The following is an 18,421-nucleotide window of genomic DNA, read 5'->3' on the forward strand; positions in this document are numbered from 1 at the left end:
AATATTAATTCACATTTTACCCAGATTCAGAATTGAGCAAAACATAATTAACATGAGGATTTCTTTCTGAGTAGCCCTTTGCTACTATGCAAAACTGCTCAAATTTCTCTAATTACAGACAAAGAAAAGTTTTAAAAAAAGCGTAAACAAAATTCAAGTGTTAAAAACCAAAGCACTGCCTCATATATTTTTTTAATATTCATGTGATGTTTCTTTTAAATTGTGAAGATTCAGTATTTTTTTACTGTTAAGTTGAACCTTACCCACTCAGTCTTGACCTTTTGTGGTAACTACACAACACACATTAGAAACACTTCTTAAAATCCAGCTATAAACTTCTCAAAACCAAATTAATCTTTCAGGTGTCACAAAAGGAGAAGCAGGTTGTAAATCACAGCAAAGTATGGGGGGAAAATGAGGGCCTATTATTTTGACAGATGCATTTTAAACTTAAGAGGACAATAAAAACCTAATTTAAAAGGCACCTTTCTTTTTTTGTATGTATGTACTGATATACACAAGAATTGCCTTTAAATTACATATATTTATGTGATAATATAATTAATGTGATGGAAAGGATGACATATAATTCATATTAAAACAAAAATGTGAATGATTCTGTGGAAGAAAAAACATTAAAATTACTCCAACAATTCATTCTAATTCAAGTTCAAGAAGATAGTATGAAAAATAAACTGAAATAAAATGTTTCCAGAAAACACTGGCTCTTTAGAAAAGTATTTCTACTAGTCACAAGATTAAGTCAAGCAATGCCTCTGAAAGCTCAACTATAGAACAGTACAAGGGAAAATTTTATGTTAATGTAGGCAAGATTTTATGTTAATGTAGCATGAACTGTCTTATTTTATGAAAATTAATGGATAATTAATGGATAATTAATAAATAATTAACCACAAAGGAAGACTTATGCCAAAATAATGTAGCACAGTAGACAAGAAGTGTTATCTAGGGTAATATTATTTGAATGTGGTAGGACTTTCTACCTGCCTATCTGACTGGAAAAAATATTGAATGTTATATGGAGGAACAGTGATTTTAATTTTTATTCAAAGAAGCCTTCATGTATGGAATTAATTTGAAATATTGTGTATTTTTATTGGACCCTTTTTTAGATAAAGTGAGAAGGTTTTCTATAAGTTGTCATCCTCTACCATGTCACTTTTAAAGGAAAAAAGAAGAAATAATATGAAACGTTAAGAGCTGACAATTAAATAATTGGAAGTTTCGTCATCAATATTGGAAGCACTTGGGCACTTTTTAATTTGATAAAAGAATTATATCAAGGCAGAATCTGAAGTAATATTTTCATGGGGCCTTTGAGCTTATTGCTTTTGTTGGAGAAAATTTGCCTTCCACAGGCAATTCTGAGATACTTCAAACAATTTCAAAGCCATCTGACACCTGTAAAAAATATAATCTCTGAAATTTCAGTCTAAAAAGCTTCTTAAAGTTACATAAAAGAAACTTCAGAATAGATTAAACATTAGAAGAATGTTTGAAAACACTAGAATAATTAAAAGGCAAGTGCTACATAAATGCTTACATAGAAAATAAGAATTGAAATGTAAGAAAAATTGAATCACTCTTCTGTTTTTCTGTCTTGAAGGCATCTATTTTAATTTTATTTCACATTCTTGTGCTGATTTTGAAACACATAATTACTATAATTAATATTTACTTAAACATGCATCAGAAAATGTACAGTGTGATTAAGTTAACATTACTTTGAGAGTAAGTTCTTAATCTTTTATTATTTATCACTACTTAGATGACAGCGCTATATGTGCTCTACAGGCAGATGTACTGGAGTAGAAGTACAGTAATCATTGTGAACATAGCACGAGCCTAAAGCCACTTTTAAACAGATATGGCCAATGTAATGTTCTGAACTGTGAGCTATGTCAATTAATGTATTCTGTGCTGATATTTTTGCCAGTGGAGTAACAAATTTTCACTTGACTGTGCCATTAGAATTAAGACTGGCAAAACTTTCCAGCATAGACCTTAGGTTTGCTGCAATGGTCAACCTTCAAATAATTTCATGACATTACTAAAATTCTGTCCTTCAGCTAATTTACTTGGTCAGTTATGACCAAGGAACTGTGCTGGAGCAGGTATGGCCTCAAAGATGCTGCAGCTTATGGAAGGCCTGTGTAAAGCACAAGAAAATAGCAAGACAAGAGGAGTAACAAAGAGAAATAACTTCAACCCTGCCCTGTGCCACCCACACCTCATTGGTGAGACTGAGTGCAATGCAGAAAGCCAGGTTTGCTTGGTAACAGCATATTTCAAATATACTGACTACTAAATTTTGTTTCCTCTCCTGGATTTCAATTCATCTCTTCACAGTGTTCTTCCAGAAATCAATGCTGTAATTTAAATTTCGACCAGCAAAACTAGATTTGCTGACAAAACACATCTATTTATAATTTGTTCATCATCTTTGAGTCTGCTTTTGAATACTGTTTTCTTCTGAGAAATGGCCACAAAGCAATATCGACACAAAATGGAGTTACTAGGAACTATTGCAAAACTTTCCACCTCATATTACTTTCTTACATCTAAAGAGTTGATGAAGAATGGATGCAATATAAAATAAATCAAAGGTACATGTGGATCATTATTGACCACTCCTCTTCAGCACTAAAAAATTGGTTTGGTTGTCCTGGTTTGTAAGATAAGCTTGTATTCTATTTGCCATCTGTTGGAGATTGGGCAGGTTTATTATCTCATCCAAGAACGATGGTTTGCTCCAAAGAGGTAATCGTTTGTTAATGGGCCATTGACTGACTCACTGCAGGGCTGGAAACGTAACACCATCCCATTGTGAGATGCTCCACCCAGAGGGGGAAGCCAAGCACTCTTTTATTGTATAAAGGGGTACCTTTTGGGAAACAGAGCAGCTCTCTCTTTGCGGGATTCCCAGAGAAGCAGCTCCTTTGGCGGGATTCCCAGAGAAGTGGCCCCTTCGCTGGATTCCCAGAGGAAGACCGGCCCAACTGCCACCAGATCTTCAGAGAAAACTATACCCTTCTAAAGATCACCACTGCAGCTACAATTCATCAGCCACTGCAAGAGGAGCAGTTGTCATTTCAACTGGACTGCTACCAACACCCCGACTCCTCAGGGTGTCAGGTTGTGGACTTTATCACTAGTTCTGTTTGTACCAATTGCATTTGCCTTTTTAAATTGTTATTTAGTTTCTCCTAGTAAAGAATTGTTACTCCCATTCCCATATCTTTGCCTGAGAGCCTTTTAATTTAAAAATCCTGGTAATTCGGAGGGAGGGGGTTTACCTTCTCCATTGCACAGGAAGCTTTTGCCCTCCTTCACAGACTCCTGTCTTGTCAAACCAAGACATTGGTACACAAAAATAGCACAGATATTTGTCTTCAAACTAACGTATACATATCTACAGACTCTTAACAGAGCATGAAGGATGAAACTCTTTGTTTTCAACGTTAGCCATGGGAAGGAAAAAAGTTGAAACCAGGCATCTAGGTTGCCTCTCTAACAGGAAGCATGGAGCCACTCGGGAGGATAATTCACTGTATCTTAAGAATATGTCTACTATCATTTGGAATAATACCTCTCTGCAAAGGTTTTAGGTTTCACAATTATAAGCATGATACTGTAAACCTGAGATAACTAACTTTTGGATGACACCTGATTTTCAGCCACTTTAAGGTTAGAGGATTTATAAGTACCATGGAACTTTGTGTGGTATGGTTCACCAACAGTCTTCCATATTCAGTAGTGATAGCTGAGATATGCATGGGCAAGATACACCAATAATTTAGCCTTCCAAGAATGCTCCCATCTCAGAATAGCTGGCTGGCCAGCTGATATTTCACTGCACTGACAGAAGAATTGACTGCAAAGCTCTGGCTGAGGAAGTCTCTAAACCTACAGACTCTAAAATTCTCGAGAACATGCCAAGGTGGCATTCCTTCAAGCTTACTGTATCCTAATAATGGCCCCCTGGCTATGCACAAAGGATCACTGCCAAAGTCCGTGCACAGAGCTGAGCTTTGGCTTTGGCTTCACCTCATGCTATATTCTCATGCAAGCACCACTAACTAGATACAGTCCTACACTGGGATACATTGGCAATAGAAGCTAAACTCAGCCAATTCCACACATATATCAATTTTCTATGTTTTTTTCTTCAGTGGGCTTTGCTTCTTCAAAAGTTCCAATGAAGGCTTTTACACATGGCAGGTTGCATTATTGTCATATAAAGAGTCACTATACAGAAAACTCTCAAAAAATAGCTATCATAATCGATGTATTAGAGAAAGGAAGGAGTAGAGAAAAAATATTTTCAGACCACTTAAAATATGTGCCGGTCACGTCTTCCAGAGGTTAGTAGCTGTTAGCACTAAAACCAGTATTCAGTGCAATATATACACCACAGTACAAACTTCTAGAATACAAAACACATGGAAATGCATCATCTAGATACAAGAATGATGACTAAGTTCTCAAAGTCTCTAAAACCTCTAGAATAACTTTTGCTAGGCATTATTACATAGGTACAAGTGTTACCTCCCATCTACTTCTAGTATTACAACATATCAATAATTAAAAATAAAAGTTTTAGTTACATTTCAGAATCCAAAGGCTTAGTTTCATGCCTCAAAATTAAAATTTTCCATTTAAAAGACAATTGAAGACCACATAAATCAGAGGAGTATGATTTATGTTATTGAAACAACAGGTCAGACTAGAGGACTGCTTATTTTGTAAGGAATTACCAAGCATGAAAAATTAGTAATTTCATAAACATTAGTATCATATATCCAGTTACATATATTGATGATTACAAATCATGAAGCAGAAACAACACACTGTGTTTACCACCCATGAAATATTGAATCTTTGCTAATTATCAGCATATCCCATGGAGTTCTGAATTTAACAGATTGATCATTTCATGACAGTTGCTCACATCTTCCAAATTTTAATGTATCTAAACTCATTCTGCCAACCATAAATTATAACTCCTATGAAATGGAAGCAAATATACCTTATCTGTCTCTCTATAAGAGGTTATTGTTTTCTTCACACACTCTTCATTGATTACTACAGAAAAATTATAGTCAGTGTTTTGCAACTAACAAATATATACTTTCAATATATGGCAACTGCACACTGTATAAAAACATTACTTGTAACTTTTAAAATTCCCTGGATCACGGTATCTGGAAAGAAGAATTTGAAATATCAGTATGTCTTGTATTACCCTAACACAACTAATTGTTCTTCATACCTATTGTACATCTCTTTTCACATATGCATGGCAATCTTTTTTTCAGGCTGACAAGGAAATGCAAAAGTATCAACATTTACAATTTAAGACACAAATGGACTCTTCGATACTGAGTTTTAAATCCTCATTGCTAAATGCTACTTGATTCCGCTTGAATTTTAAGCAGTACAAATCTAAATATAAATTTGTAAATATAATTTTGACCAGTAAAATTTCATCTGCAATCACATATCTGATTTTTCTCTTTTCAGGATTTGTCCTTGATTCTCTCATAGGCAATGATAGTTTTACTTACACTATACCCATCTACCTTAAAAAAAGGATGTTTAAGTCGACAGTATTAACCTCTAATAATTCTGCTAAGGCAACCCCAAGTAATTCCTGCTGGCAATTGTAATAATATATTTTATTATTCAAAATCTATAATTATAAAACTAAGATTGACAAAAGGACATAAGAGATAAAAATTCAAAAGTTTATTCAGGATATTTCAAAACGAAAGTTACTTGATCCATCAAGTCACACAGAATCACAAAATGGCTGGGGATGGAAGGGACTTCCTAGAGGACACCTGGTCCATTCATCCTGCTCAGGCAAAGACAGTTACTCAGAACCAGGTCCAGGTGGGATTTAAATATCTCCAAACACACACAGGATTGGCAGATATGGTTCAAAGGATAATCTGGCTGCAGGGAATTGCTCTATAACACCACCAGCACTTACTTACAGTTTATTGGAAATTGTGGGCAAATCATGGATGATCTCTTCATATGGCTCTTCTTGAGATAAAGTAGAAACAGCTAAAGGGTCTTTCATTTTTTCCTCCCAAACAATTTCAGCCTTCAGAAGCATTTCCTCAATAAAATCAGAAGCTGCAACATCTAAGACATTGGAACACCAAGATATCAGACAAGAAAATGGTGCAGAAAATCTCCTTTGTATTAAAATTTTTATATCAGATTAAGACTAAACATGTGGCTAGATAACACAAAAGGAATTGCTCGAGTATCACTCATAAAATAATACTTAAAATTACTGGGAAAACAAAGGCAAAGTAAATTCAGTACAAACTTAAGTTTTCATATGCAAAACCTCAGAACTGTTCATGCTGTGTACCAAACCGAAGTATTCAATAATTTACAGGACTTCAGGAAAAACCATACAACCCTTTTCAACATTTTATTTCTGTTAAAACATACACTTAAATCCTTTTAAAATGTTTTACATTTCTACAAACTAGATTTATATGTTTTATACATATAGAAGTGCTGAAAACAGTTCTGTTTGCAGACCAGAAAGACAGGTAACTGTGTTAAATACTTACTAAAATATGGTTAGCTAAATGTATTGTTAGATTATCTGAGTTTAGTTCACAGCTCTTTTTACAAATAAAAACTCTATCTAACTACAAACGATTCTTCTGAGATTAAGTGTCATGAAGTTCCCTGTATTTGTAGGCAGTACAGCACTTGTAGCATGAGATGGTTTGCTTTATTATGCAAGGGAAGTTCCACCCATAATCTGACAGAAAGTTTCTATTATGTACATTACTGAGTTCCATCTTCATTTTATCCTAGGCACAGAATGTTGAACAACAATGTGTTTCTTCTTTTCCACACTGTTAGCTAGCATTAGTGACATTAGCTCTGCTTTGGTCTCTGTGTTAGATCAATTGATCTGAAGCCCCTTCCAACCTATCAGACTCCACAATTCTATTACCCTTAGAGCCAGTGCTCCAGCACCCCGTTGCTGTTTAGTTTAAGAAGGTGCTTTCTGCAGTAAACAATGGCAGCTACACTTCAAAACTAGGTGTTTAATTTGTTTTCAGACAACAGCTGTAGAAATTCCAACTCAAGAGGCCTTGTACTACAAACAGGTGAGACAGTAAGGAACTCAGTGAGAAAACACCAAAAATGTGTGAATACAGCTACCACAAAGACAGGGAAGAACTCACAAGTAAGAAATGTAGCTAAAAATAAACAGGGAATGAAACAAGTGGAAGGACATGCTGTCATTTGATATGATATCCTGCGTTACCATGACCAGCAGTTTTCAGCAATGCATGTAAGAATGTGCACATGTGTATGTAAATATAACTTTACACACTAAATAAACTACAGCTAAGAAAGCAGGAAGGAAAGCAAACAGTGTCACAATAGCTAATACATACACCATGTACATGGATTTTCACCTACCTGAAGGCTTTTCATTATTGCAGTTAAGAAGATTGGGATTAGCCTGGTGCATCAAAAGCAGCTTCACAAGATTGGTCTAAAATGGGCAAAACCAGAGGTGTTTGAAATGGGAGAAGTAGGACAGGTGCCTGTCACTCAGTTTATTCCTTCCTTCCTGCACTATCTGAAATCATATGATAAACCACAGGCAGTACCTCCCAACCCCCACCTTCTTCAGCTACTAAAAACATTTCTATAAATCACAAGCGGCAGAGTAAAATTCAATTCTCCTACAATTTCAGGATACCCTTGGCAAAACTCCACCCCCAAATCACCTTCCAAGCACACATGTGTAAACCAGTTCACAAAGGAACAAACCTACCACCCATTACCACTTGTGCCTAACTAATCCAACAACTGTGCCAGCACTGTCAAAGGAGTCTGACTCACTGCCACTATCACAGAAGTAAATCTGGTCTCAGTCAGTAGTAGAAATTTGCACATTTATCTTATGTTCACCAAAATAATCTAATCTATTAGTAAAGGTAAAAATTATAGCACAGTAGGAGAGGGCAGAGTATCATATAATGACAAAGTCTAAAACCTATTTTTCAATTCCTTCAAAGAACTGTTTTTCGTAAATTCTTCTATGGCGGCACCTAAGTCTCTAGAGATACTTTCCCGTCAAAGGCTGTAGCAATGTCTGTCCTGATAAACTGGTCAGAAATGGGTGAAAGGCTGCATAAGGAATAAAAAATACTTTCAGAATAAGAATGTAGAGCCCAACTAAATGACAGAACTATATGCATTTTTGAATATATATTAAAGCAAATAGGAGAGATGAGGATGAGCACAGGGAGAAAAATGTTGTGAAGGAAACAAAGGATTCTTCAGAGAAGAAGAACACATCTAGAGATCAATGAGACCTGACTTGGAAGTCAGCTAAGGAAAAGGATAGTTATTTGGCATAAATGCAAGCAATAAATAAATAAATAAATAAATAGAAAAAGTATTTTAATAAAAAAATTAAATTTGGATTCAGTACACAGAAGGAAAATTACTGGAAAACACTATGATAATGAGGATGCAAAAAAATCCCAAGCTTCAAATAATAGAAAACCAGGAAAATATTGTTGCAAATTTCTATAAAATAAAAAGATCTTGCTGTCCTCAGATTTCTAATACTGGCTTTCTTTTCATGTAGTAGCAGCATAAAATTCAGCAAACTTCAAGAAGTGGGGAAGCCATAAAAGGTTTATTTCCAAATCCAATTATCCCTGCTTTCTGCTGAGAAATTAAAACCCATGTAAAAATATGGTCTCTCTGTATTTGGAAAAAAGGAACATGCTTAGTTATGGAGCTGTTGAATAATCTCTGAAAAGTGATATTAGTTGTATTAAAGGAAGGAGGCTGTAAATGCACTTTCAGTTTAATAACAATACACAGCTTTTTGGGTTACCAAAGGTTTGTATTTTTATCACAAGAAATACCATGCTCCAATATCAGTGCTTCCTGCTGCCAATGAAATATCTCCTGCTGGGACTCATTGATGAAATGCCACCAAGACTAAGGTATTTGGGTCACCGACAATTTCAATAACCTGATTTTGGACACACAACTCTCTTGTGTTGGAATTTAACTCGTTCACTAGTGTTTTAGAAGGAGTATTTTAAAATACAATTTAGATTATAATGTAAAAATACATATCTTCAGAACTGTGTTTAACAGAAGAAATATTTGTAGAATAATGACAGCAAATTACCACTAAGAAGAATCATTTCAATTGCAGAGTTACAAATAACATACATATGACCAGGTCAAGAAATAACAAATTACCTAATGAATTATTGTAGAACCTATGAATAAAATTAGTGTGTAGATATATATATATATATATATGTATATTCCTGTTTTTCCACTGTAGTCTTTGCCAATTCATGTAAATTTAAAAAAATAGACAGCATTATGACTCGCTGTGCAGAAAATGACACAGTAATTGTAGTTATTTAAAATATCAGCTTATAAAATATCATTTGTCTTGCTTCTCCTTTTGTACCCTTAACTATTTATTCAGTACCTTTAGAAAGAACACCAGTACACATCTCAGACTTTAATTTTCTCCTTTTAGATCTTATCTCTGAATATCCTCTTTCCCAAAATACAAAATTAGTTACTTTTTCTGTATTCATAAAGCATGGCTGTCTCTCTTTTCCTCAAATTGCAATATTTCTATTTTTCTATCTCTTACTGGATATCTTATCCTCTGACTGTTGAGAATGCTACTACAAAGAATATTTTCCTGTCTCTCACTTTAATCTGAAAGTCCAACCTTTTAGGTTCCCCTGGCTCCTTCTTTTCTCCCCAAGCCAGAAGAATCTTACCCTCATTTTCGAAGGCCTTCAGAGATTCTCCATGATTTATGTATTCCCATTCATGCACCATTCTGGCTTCAGTTCCCACTGCACATGAGGCTGTGACTTTGGTCATCACTAATATATTTGAAGGTACCTATTTCTGTACTTCTTCTAGGCTGCACCTTATACTAATGAGGAAGCCTTGAAAATACTGGTGAACCTAGAATGTGAACATCCATTCACAACCTGTTCTGACATGATGTTTGCCGAAGAGAAACAGTTGATGGGCTACTCCACCACTCGGATGGACTAAAAAATGGTCTAATGGCTGAGCCCAGAGGCTGCTGATGATGGTCAGTAGACTAGGTGGAGGCCAGTAACCAGCACTGTACCCCAGGAAACAGTAATGGGACCTGTTTCATATCCCCATTAAAAAGATCTGGTTGATAGGGCAAAGTTTTATGTTGGCATTAAATGTGAGGAGTGGCTGATATGTGAGAGGGTTGTGCTGCCATCCTGAGGGACCTCAACAGGCCAGAGAAACGGGCAGACAAGAACCTCATGAACCTCAGCATGGCCAAGTGCAAAAGAACAACCCCAGGCCCAAGGGGTTATTTCCAAATAACCATGCAGAGAGCCACCCAACTGGAAAGGAGCTTTGCAGAAAAGGACCAGGGGAGTCTGGTAAATACCTTGCTGCACATGAGTGAGCAATGTGCTTTGGCTAGGCAGAAAGCACATGGTTCCCTGAACAGCAATTAGGAAGTGTTGCCCCTACTTGACTTATGGTGAACCTTCCTCACTACTCAGCACAGATGAAGTCACACCTGCAGTGCTGTGCCCATTTCTGAACAAATACAAAAGAGACATGGAAGAGTCTAGCAAAAGGCCACTAAGATAATTAAGAGACTGGAGCACCTCACATATGAGGAAAAACTGGGAGAGCTGGAATTATCCAACCTGGAGAAGCAAAGGTTCAGAAGAATCTCATCCGTGTGGGTAAATACCTGAGGGGAGATAGAAAGATGACAGAGACAAGCTCTTTTCAGTGATGCCTAGTGACAGGTCAGTAGGGTACTGAGGCATCTCCCTGCACAGATGAATGGAGGGAGTTGGGCCTGCTCAGTCTGGAGATGAGAAGACTGGGAGGGGACTGGGAGGGTGTCGAGAGGATGGAGCCATGTTCTGCTCCATGGTTCTGAGCAACAGAACAAAAGACAATATGGGCAGAAAATGAGTCACAAGAAGTTTCACCTGGACATGAGGAATAACTTCTTTAAATGCAGGTGACCATGCACAAGAAGCAATCACCCACAGAGGTTGTGGAGTCTCTTTTACTGGAGATATTCAAGAACTGGACATAATCCTGTGCCCTGTGCTCTGGGATGATCCTGCTTGAGCAGGGGGGTTGGACTGTATGACCCACTGTGGTCCCCTCCAATCTTATCCCTTCTGTGATTCTGTGACATAAAGAAGCATAAATAAATTTACTGCAATACACACATTATAAAGCCTACAAATACAATTGCCCTGTACTGAAAAAGAGGCTAAGTTTTACCATGCATTAAATGCTATCTAAAAAATAAAAAAACAATGCTGAGATTTATAAAACAAAGGCTCAGGTGCACCATTGTTGATAAAACAAAGGCTCAGGAGCACCATTGTTAGTAAGACTGCAAGTTGCCACAGATATGTAACTGCAGTGACAGAGTATGAAATATGGGGCATGAAGGAGTAACAGAGATTCCTCAAGAATCTCCCCATGCACTTGAGGCTGCTAAGGCATCTCCAAACTGCTCTCAAACTGCTATTTTTTATTAGAAATTAATTAGGTGTAGAGCAGAACCAGTATTTCCAAGAAGTGCCTTCCTTCCTCTCTTCTCTGGTCAGATATTTTCCACTGAAGCCAGGGACATTAGATGTGTACGAGCACCTGCAAAGGATAAACTGCTGGCTCTGCCTGAGCTTTTAGCTCTTATTATCCAAGTCCCAGTCCCAGAGCCACTAACTCAGATCATTTATTCTCTTTTCTTTATCATCAGAGGGATACCTGCTTAAGTCCTAAATTCAGAAAGCTGGCAGTTTTATGCAAATGTCCTCATGTGCTGTTTTGCACAGCAATGAATATGCATTATCCAATTTGCATGAATCCCCAACAGTAAATTCTTTCAGTCTTTCATTTTCTTTCCTATCATCACCAAAATTTCTCTCCATTCCTCTCTGTCTGTTTCAGCATTGGACATATTCTGTAATCTCTAAGGGACCTGGTTCATCATCAACCTTTTGGTTCCTAATCTCCTTCTCCATTTTTTATTCCCCAGACACTTCTTCATATCCACTCCTCAGTTGTCTCAGGCTAAGTCCTCACCACCTTCTTCTGGCAATTTTGTTCTACCTCTTGACACTTCTCAGTTCACCACTGATGGCCCCCATCATGTACTCATTCACAGTGAGACAAAGATGTACAATAAGAAACTAGTGGAACAACAATATTAAATCAAAATCGGTATTATTTTTGTCCATCAGTCTCACACTATTGTGTGAAATACAGTAAAATCACCAAATATATCTAAGGTGTATGTTCACAAAACACAGCAAAACCTTTAGACAGAACACAAGAAATATCACTGGTTACACCAGTATAATCTGCAGTCTTCACCACTGAGTAAGATGATCTACCTCTGCACTCATAAGGACCAGTTTTCTATGAGCAAAATTTAACTGACTGAGTTAAATGCATGCAAAAATCACCTGTGTGATTTTTGTTAGGCAGTTTGCTAGGACTGCTGCCTGTGAATGTTTATATTCGAATAAATAAGATCAGATAAGTCATGGAGCAATATAACTCCTTAGAATAACACTGGAGACTATTTAGCTAATGAAATGGGGTGATAATAGGCACATTACCAAGCATCAAGGACATAAAAAAGAAAAATATAGGTTAGGAACCTTACTCCTGGGGAGTGAAACAAATTCCAAGACAGAGACTCCCAACATTAGGGAGTAAGGTAACTATTAATCCATTAGAGTTCTGTAAACTGAGCTTCTAAAATAATGTATTTGTTCTCCATTATATAATAGTATGCCTTAGATAAGTATGCTTGTCCCTTACAGACAACATTTTATAGGTAAAGCCCTAAAAAAGAGTAATAATATTCAGAGGCTAAATAGCATCTCCTCTGTAATTGCAAATCTGATCCACAGTACTGCTCTAAACACAGGAAATTATGTCTGAAAATAATTATAGATCTCCATTCTTAATACAATATAGATTGGGAAGGATTTTTTATTTTCTATTTGAGTGCAGAGAAAAGGGGACCAAAACTGTGGTCAGCAAAGTGGAACAAATCAGGAAAAGTAGGTTGTGGGAATAAGACTAGCAGCAGGGTAGAAAGCATTGAGGGGAGTGCATGGAATGGAAGAAGGCATAGATAAAAAGCTGGAATCTGGAACTAACAGCATGAAATAAATGAAGGGAAAGGGAAGAAGAGAAATGTGGCAAGGAGCCAGGATGTAGGTAGAGTCAGACTAATCAGAAAAATGAAAGAAGAAAGTGACATGTGAGGAAAAAACCACTGAGATTGAACAAGGGAGATTGGGACTGTAAGCAAGTGGGACAGAAGGGCAGGAAGGTTGGCATGAAGTCAAAGTAGAAAAAAAATGAAAGCTTGGATGAGAACCAGGCAAAGGAGGAGGGGCAGAAGCTGACTGTGCAAAGAATCAGGCTTCAGATAAAACGTGTAAGGAAAGGACATGAAGCCAGGCAAATGAATTGGACAATAAGGCACTAGAACAAGGACAAGAATGAAACAGACTGGAGGCAATGGGACAAATCAGGCTATGTGTGAGAGGAATGAACCGTAAATACTGCGTCTGTTCAGGCACAGAGCCTGGAATGGAGCTCAAGCTCCCCAAGTGTCACCACTACTTTTCTGCAGTCAGCAAGTTTAACCTATATGGTTTAAGAAGATGCCTCTTTAACCTCTGAAACAATTCCAACAAAAAAAGGGAAGCCTAATGCTGTTTTCAGTTGTTAAAGCAGGTGACAAAAGTCATGTAAATTGTTTTCTACAGCTGATTTACTTGAAGACTGATAACCTACATTTCTATTTTTCTCTCTACCAGGAAGTGCAACAGAGAAAAATAAAATAACTCAGGGAAAATATTATGTGATCTTCCAATTAAAGATGCTTGTAAGTTATGGTCCTCCAAGTTATATATTTATATTACAGAAACACAAATCTTCCACTTCTCAAAGTTTGTGCCTGAAAAGCCTTGTTAGACATATTTTTTCATACTTGCCTCTCATATATGAAAGTCACTATAAAAGCTATTTTAAGGAAAATAAAATTTATATAGATAGGAGAGATCCTGCAATAACCAAATATATAGTGTAGACTAGGCACACCTCAGCTTTAAAAATACCCATGTAAACACTGAGAATTTTATAGTAATTTTGTAAATTGAGATTTTTCCTAGTCTGTATATGAAATTCAAACTCATTTGTTATCATTTGGTATCGTGTGAATTTCAGATTCCTTATGTTCTCTGCCCACAATTAGCATTTGAATAATCTATAGAAATCTTGTGAATATATTGGGAGTGAAAAAAAGATATCACAAGCAGAAATGCTAAAGTGAGCTCTCTGTTTGAGGAAACTGAGTGTAATTTGATCTGAAGGGAAATACAGCTCTTCTACCTGAGTGCAATCAGATATGCCAAATATGAAAAAAAAAAGACTACAGAAAAGGAGTGAGATATCTCTGAATAAAACATGCTCTAGAGGATTTTCTGACCATAAATTGAAGTCTCCAACTACTTGACAGGGAAAATATTTATCCCCTGTGTGACTATAATCCATTATTTTTGAAACACTAAAGAAGCACCCCCTTCTTTAGGTGCTTCTCACTGAAAGCATTTGTGGAAGTTGCTGAAGTTCAAAACTGCATTCAAAGGAAGTCCTGTGGCAATGGCCAAACTTCAAGAGATTAGGTGTCATCTCCCACAATGAGTTCATATATCCATCTACACAGAAGCAAATTCTAGCAACAGATGCAGATTTTTTGTTTGCTTTGAATGCAACATGCACTTAAAGAAAAAAAAAGTCATAGTTGAGTGAAATTACTAATCTGTTTTGGTAATGATAAGCAAATTAGTTCCTATAGTAAGAGGGTATATAATCTGAATTTAAGCAAGGAGCAGAGTCCCTTTTACAATCTGAAATAAATGTTGTGTTCTGATGAACTGATGAATCAGAGGAGTATAATCCAGATCAATCAAATGTGTGTAAGGGAGAATATACGTTGAGAATGACAATTTCACGCATTTGAAAATGACACAGGATTTATATATTTTGCTAAGAAACATGAGGTAGATCTGATGATATCTATAAGTTCTTTTTATTTATGTGGAATATTTCAAATTTATACTGGAAGAAATCCTTTCTAGTACAGGAGTTACTCTTGAAGAGATTCCGTCAGCAGTTGAAAAAATGTCCTGTTTGTTTTGGGGTTTTTTTTGACATCATGAAACCCTTTAAACCTCAAAGCCAGAGGCTAAATCTGTCTTACTAAGTAGGAGAGTGCATTGGAGCAAGTTTAAGTATCCCTTATAATCCACACTGCTTAACTGTTAGCTCCTCCCGACTCTACTTTGGATCACTCCAACCAGCTCTCTACAAACATGACTAATCTCCTATAGAGGAAACTAGCTTTAAACAATATGAATGTGAGCCAGGCTGTTGCCTGGCTTAATCCCGAGTCCTCTTTTATTTAGTGATTTAACAGTTTAGACATAGGCATCATCCCCCAAGGATGAAATTTTGGGAGAGACAGTGTTTAAGCTACTGCAGAGTCAGCTCTGACCTGCGTGTCTCCGATAGCTGTTTGAAAGGTGACATTTCTGTGATAAACAGCAAAGAAACAGCTTGTGCCTGGGAATTGTGCCAAAGTACCCAAGGCAAATGTCAGAGCTGCAGCCTATTCCCACCATGGGGAAGGCAAGTGTGCGCTCTCCTGATCACAGCAGCTGGAAGACGTCCAGCAGGGACAGCACTACCAGTGCCAGATTACTAGCTGTCCACAATGTAAATTCAAATTAAGGGGCCAGCCTGAGGAACACAAGTTGCCCTTCTGCAGTTGGCCCCAGTGCCAGCACGGGCAGGGTGGTACCCGAGTGACAACGACGTGTGCCCTGCGCTGGTGTGCACGCACAGCAACTACAAATGCACCAGCACTGCCCCTGCTGCGTGACAGCGACACAGAGGAGTTCCAGCTGCCACCAAAAACAGGGTTAAACATGACAATGTCCAAAATTAAATTTACATAGGCAACCCTGACATATTCCGATTTCTTGAGGTTATGTTTGTTGTCTTGATAATCTTATTTTGAAGAGGTTTTTGTGTGTCACAGGTGCAGATTTGGGTGTGTGTTATTTTCTATGTTTTTATTAGGGTAAAATTATTAAGATAAGCAACTCTGATCTTAATATCAATAATATATTTTTTTAAAATATAATGTTACTATGCATTAAAAACACAAAATTGCCTTTAACCTTAATACTCATGTGGGGGGGGGGAGGGGTGGAAGAAATTACAGCAGTCCTAGAAACTCAGAATACCGCTGTTTAAAAATTGATCTATTTTTTAATGTTTGCAGACTGGTATTATTTCAATTAACAGTTTATTACACTCAGTAATAATCTAATCTGTTTCTGTAAAGCAGATTCTTGTCTTACAGAAACTGACCTTCAGGCAGTAGCCTCAGCTGTCCTATTCTGTACTCAGTAGCCATATCCTGTACACAACCCTCAAACTCACCAGCAATATCCTGTACTCCTATGCAAAAAAAATATTCTACTCTGGATCTACACGTTCTGTCACAGGATAATTAATTTATAATTAATCCATGCTCTGTTTTAATATTCAGACTACTAATGTTTTTACATGGTAAATTTATCCATTAAATTGGTTTTCTTTACAAATATTTGTAAAGATAGACACAGATATTATTTTTTTCAACATCAGGTAATACATACTGACACTTAAAACTCTTACTTATTCCCTCTTTGGAAACAACACAACAGCATTCTACTATGTTTTGCTTGTGATAAGATTGGTTTTGTTTTAAGTATCTGATTCTTCTCCTCCTCTAGGATTCCCTCTGTCAACTTTATGTTTTCTAAATATAAGGCATCAACTCCATGTGCCCTTAATGATGATTGGGGACACCCAGAACACCAGTGGGCAGTTGCCCCATCTTTTAGCCCCACACTCTGATCTGGATTCCTCATGAAGGATTTAAAAATGTTCAGATTATACCTCTGACATATGGTAGACATATGCCCATGGCTTCTATAACCAGGGAGGGTCAGACCTATAAGCAATGAATCCTCTCCCCTGTTTTAAATGCATCCCCTAGAATTCTCTGAGTTGTCTTCTAAAGGTGATTCTTCCCATTAGACAAGAAAAAGCTTTGACTTTGTCCTTAAGTTTAGTTGGCTAAATTTGGTTGAGAAGAACCCCATCCGAAATAAAAATGGATTTACCATTACCAAGGAATCTCTACGAGCCAGGTTTATTATCAGGTGTGGATGTAATGTCTTTCACATGATTAGTTCATTCAGATTGATGTATCTTTCACCAGTAATTTTACATATAAATTACTGTGGAAGCTGGAGCAGGAAGATTTTTATAATCCACTTCATTCACGACTTGAGATTTGTAACAAGAAGCTTATAGTGCCTTTATTCTTTACAAGTTTCCTCCTGTGCAGAAGCAAATTAGATTTTCTCACTATAAATTTAAAACTTAGACAGCTCCTTCGGGGTTTTTTTGGTTGTTTTTTATTTTCTCCAGGTAATGTAAATTAATACCATCTCCATTATTGCTGTGCTTTTACAAATAGCCAAATGTGTAGGTTTTTTCCCATTTTATGTATTTACATATATAGAACAGTATATGTAGAGAGCTGAAGTGCTTCAAGTTAGTCTGGATGTTACTCTAAAATAGAGTAACAATTTCTTCATATGACAACTTTTTTTTGTAATATGTAAAATATATGTATGTAAGGTATGTACCATAAAATAGCTCAAAAACCAAATCTGTAATTTGTGTAGCTAATTTAATAGCATTATATTAAGGTGAGAAGCTTCTCCACATGAAAAATACATCTGCAGCTATTTTATAAACAGAAAAAACTATCAGTCCTTAAGACTCCTGGAATATAATATTATTCCAATATTGGATGGGGTTTGGTTGCAGGTAGTGCAGCACCAGTGCTAGAAAACTATTCAATGACAATGGCTTACAACAAATTTTTTGAAATTTCTGTGACCACTCATTAAAAGATCATTGCTTATTAGACAAGTCATAAGACAAGTAAAGATTATTTTGCTGTTCAGATACATTTCTGAAAGGACAGAAATCCTCCCAAGAACTTAAAAAGACATCAAACAAAAACAAAATAGACTTTATGAGAGTCTTCCAGTAAAAGATATTTATCACTCCAGCAAGTTTTTCAAGTGTGACTTTTTAAAAAAATATGCCACAAATATGTGTTAGAAGAGTGCGAATCTGTAAGGGATCAAGTCCAGAATTTATA

General features: G+C 36.5%; 1 protein-coding gene across 7 annotated transcripts in view; it reads right to left on the bottom strand.

The window, feature by feature from the left end:
- Nucleotides 1-18,421, bottom strand: part of MYO16 (myosin XVI) — a 356,937-nt gene that overhangs the window by 175,922 nt on the left and 162,594 nt on the right. For all 7 annotated transcript variants that reach the window (XM_031503852.3, XM_021545590.4, XM_021545595.4 and 4 more), the window contains exons 8-9: nucleotides 7,489-7,564; nucleotides 6,021-6,174 (exon numbers count right to left, since the gene is read on the bottom strand). In XM_031503852.3, coding sequence (XP_031359712.3) covers nucleotides 6,021-6,174; nucleotides 7,489-7,564 — 230 coding nt within the window. The remainder of the gene's footprint in view (nucleotides 1-6,020; nucleotides 6,175-7,488; nucleotides 7,565-18,421) is intronic.

Source organism: Lonchura striata, chromosome 1 (genome assembly GCF_050655825.1).
Source record: "Lonchura striata isolate lonStrDom1 chromosome 1, ASM5065582v1, whole genome shotgun sequence".
NCBI classification, from domain to species: Eukaryota; Metazoa; Chordata; class Aves; order Passeriformes; family Estrildidae; genus Lonchura; species Lonchura striata.